This window comes from Cajanus cajan, chromosome 2 (genome assembly GCF_000230855.2).
Source record: "Cajanus cajan strain Asha chromosome 2, NIPB_CcT2T_4, whole genome shotgun sequence".
NCBI classification, from domain to species: Eukaryota; Viridiplantae; Streptophyta; class Magnoliopsida; order Fabales; family Fabaceae; genus Cajanus; species Cajanus cajan.
In genome coordinates, this window is record NC_138518.1 from 79,161,114 (window position 1) to 79,164,819 (window position 3,706).

General features: G+C 24.7%; 1 protein-coding gene across 1 annotated transcript; it reads left to right on the plus strand.

Moving 5' to 3' along the window:
• Positions 1 to 730: 730 nt before the first annotated feature.
• On the plus strand, positions 731 to 3,706 carry LOC109799379 (histidine-containing phosphotransfer protein 2-like). The gene is made up of 5 exons (XM_083069920.1): positions 731 to 784; positions 953 to 1,083; positions 1,788 to 1,859; positions 3,020 to 3,092; positions 3,665 to 3,706. The coding sequence occupies exons 1-5, from the start codon at positions 731 to 733 to the stop codon at positions 3,704 to 3,706; spliced, it is 372 nt and encodes a 123-aa protein (XP_082926046.1).

Consider the following 3,706-nt stretch of genomic DNA (forward strand, 5'->3'; position numbering starts at 1 on the left):
AAAATTTCACCCATTTCACACACAACAAAAAACAATAATTTAAATTTAGATATATAAAATAATATTTTTTACAAAAAAAAATAAAATTAAAACTCACTTATTCTTATAAAATAAAATATTTTAGCCTAAATTTTTTCCAGAGGTGTTCATGGGACTTATCCTATCGATATGTATTCATAAATAGAATAATGTAATGATCGAATAAATTCCTATTAAATATTTGTGCAGTTTTTACATTAACATTTAAAATGCATATATACAGTAAATTCTAATTATTTTGGTCATGTTTTAACTTTCACTCGCTCATTAAATTCATTTCTACTTCAATATGTGTATGGTTTATTTTTGTTAATTTATTCAGATGAGGAAATCATAATAGGCGCATTTATTCGTTACCCCGCAAAGATTTATCCTTATGAGGACAATTGTTTTATATGACAATAATGAAATTAACAATTATTAGGTTCTAAAATTTATTAAATACACAGGACAAATTGAGTAATAGCACCACCACTTAGCAAAATTAGACAAAGGTGCCCAAACAAAATTGAGAATCATTGGTCTCTGCGTAATTTCAATTTAATTTTTTAATTTATACATTCACACATTCAAATTGTGTTCTGATCATTCCATTGGTGTTTAAATTATTGTACTTGTCCTTTTTTCCATTATATAAATATATCTAGTGTCTACCATTTCTTTACGCATAGTTTTGAAAAGGTTTGTGAATATGGAGCGTTTGAAAATGCAGCTTTCGGACACCTTCAAAGCCATGAAGCAAGAGGTCTTTCTCTAAACTCTCACATGTAAATTTTTTTAATCAATTAATTTCTAGATTAATAGCTTGCACCCTTAGCTTTTGTTCTTAAATTTTTATATATCTTTATGTTCAATTGAATTTTGTTGAAATTACCTCGTTTTTCTCTATATTTTTTTCCCTCTTTGTTTTTAGGGTTTGGTGGATGACCACTTTACTTTTGTCTACTCGTTGAAAAAGAATGTCGAAGATCATTTCTACGTAGAAATGATACCAGAGTTTTGCACTGAAGTCCGAGATGCCATAAAACATTTAACACAAATAATGTAATTTCAATTTCTTTGTTCATACGTACATATGTGATATTTTTATGAAAAAAAAATCTAGGTGTTGTTTTATAGGTATTCTTTGTGCTAATTTTCAATAGAAACAAAATTAAAATAATTTGTACACTTGCTTAGGGTTTAAGGTTTATTGTTTTTATTGAAAAACAATGACAAAAAGACCTATAAGTTAAACAATATTAATACATGATTTTTGTCCTATTCTTATATGCACATTCTTTGATTTTAAATTTGATATTTTCCTCTCTTTTTTTCTTTAATGTAGCGATGATCAGACTTTGAACTACAGTCTTATGAAAAATTACGTTTATAAAATTAAAGGCAGTTCTTCAAGGTAATTGTTTTAATATTTGCATCAAGGTTTTGAGTAGAGCAAGTTTGGTAAAATCAAACGAGTATCTATAGTCTATAGAACTAGATTTTATTATTCTCATACCTATTTTCCTTCAAGCTTGTTTAGTTTAATGTTAGGATTGCTGCACTTTTATTTGATAATCCTATATTGCACAGCAGGTTTTATTGTTTTGGGATGTTAGTTCGTCTTCTTTAATTTGAGGCGTTAATCATGAAACAAATTCCATTATAATTTTTAATTAATAGTCAATATTTAGTTTAAATTATCAGAAATCTTTTTTTTTTAAATACAGAAATCTCATTTCTAATTATTATTTATTTGTGTATCTCAGTTTTGGGGCATGCAGATTGGCAGTAGCATGTGCTGACTTTGAACGTGCTATTGATGCGGCCTCTAAAGAAGGGTAATGAACACCTAAACGTATCTATTAGATGAAGTTAAATTTAATTTATATTTAGGTTAAAATATTTTCCCTTTAATTTTATTTACTCTACTTTTTAGTCCTATATAATTTAAAATATACACATTTTTAATTCTTATATTTATCTTTTTAAATAATTTTTAATTTTTATATTTGTAGTTATTTAATCCTTTTAATCTATATAATGTTATTTTTTTTTGTAATATTATTTCTTTTAAAAGAGAAAGATATATTAATTCAACTTTGTGTCATTGTGTATCTAATTTCAAATTTATTTGTTGAAATTATTATAAATTAGACCTTTTGATACTCCTTTGTCTCTTTTATACTTTCACATATATAACATTGATCTTATGAGATACCATTTTTTATCCTTATAAAATTGAAAACCTCTATCATATTTATACAAAATATTAATTTTAAATTATATAAAGACTAAAAAGTAAAATAAGTAAAAACATAAGAAAAAAAATTTAATCTCATATTTATTACATTTTATGGATAATAATAGATAGTACAGTAATAAGCTATTAAACTAATATATATATATATAAAGAGGAGTTATAATTACACCGATGTAATTTTTACTAAGTATTACACCGCTCAATAATTTTATATTAAATGTGAATTTTGTAAATCCAACCGTTAGATTGAAAATTCATATCTCTTAGATCATATATATAAAATTTTATATTAATTCAAGATGATTTGATACTTCATTTTTATAAAACAAAATTAGCGTAATATATTCATTTCAAAATACACTAAAATATGAATACTTTGATTATCTTCAAGTTGTTGTTAAATTTTAACAAAATTTGATATATATGTACAAAGTAATATGAACTTTCAATTTAACGGTTGAATTTACAAAATTTATAATTTATAAAGTTATTGAGCGGTGTAATACTTGGTAAAAATTACATCAGTATAATTATAGTCCCCTCATATATATATATATATTATTTATTTATTTATTTTTTATTTTTATTTTTTTGCTTTCTTTGATACACAATACATATACACGTGCGTGAGTCTAACTGTCGGTGTACTATCTATATAAAGTATAATAATATTTACTTATTTAATGAACAAAAACGGAATTCTATATAACACTTCATTAATAGATATTTTCTTTGCAGGTGTCTGCAGGCACTGAAACGAATTAAGCGTGAAATGTCTGCTCTTGAAGAAAGGCTCCATGATTGTCTTCAGGTAATTTATTTTATATAGATTTTTCAGTTAAAAGTAACTCATAAAAAAACATGCACATATATTTGTTCCTTGTAAATGTAAATACACGTATCTCTTCAGAATTTTTTGAGGCTGAGAATTGAGTAGTTATAGAGGATCTAATTAGTTAAAGACAGCAACACTACAGATGGATTTTTATTTTACCTTAAACTGATATAAGTTCGTAGTATTAAAATATGTTGTCACAAGAACATATTAAAATTAAATATAATCTACCAGATTAGACTTACTTAAGGATTGCATGAGGTGTGTGTTATTTTATTAAATAAGTTTACTAGGGCATGATTAAATAATTGGGTTTTTAAAGAGTGATATACTATTCAAAAGTCTCTTTACATATGAAAAATGATAGTATACATATAATTGTTTTAATATCAACTGGTAGTGCGAAGTAATTATAGTGTTAATTAATACTTATTAATATTTTTTTATTCTCTCGGGTTTGTCCTTTTAGTCTTTCACTTTTAATTCATTGCATCTTATAATCTTTATTATGTTCTGACTTCTTACAGTGAAAACTTTTTTTTATACAGATTGAAAGAAGAATAGTTATCTTGGCTGCTGAGAAAAAATGA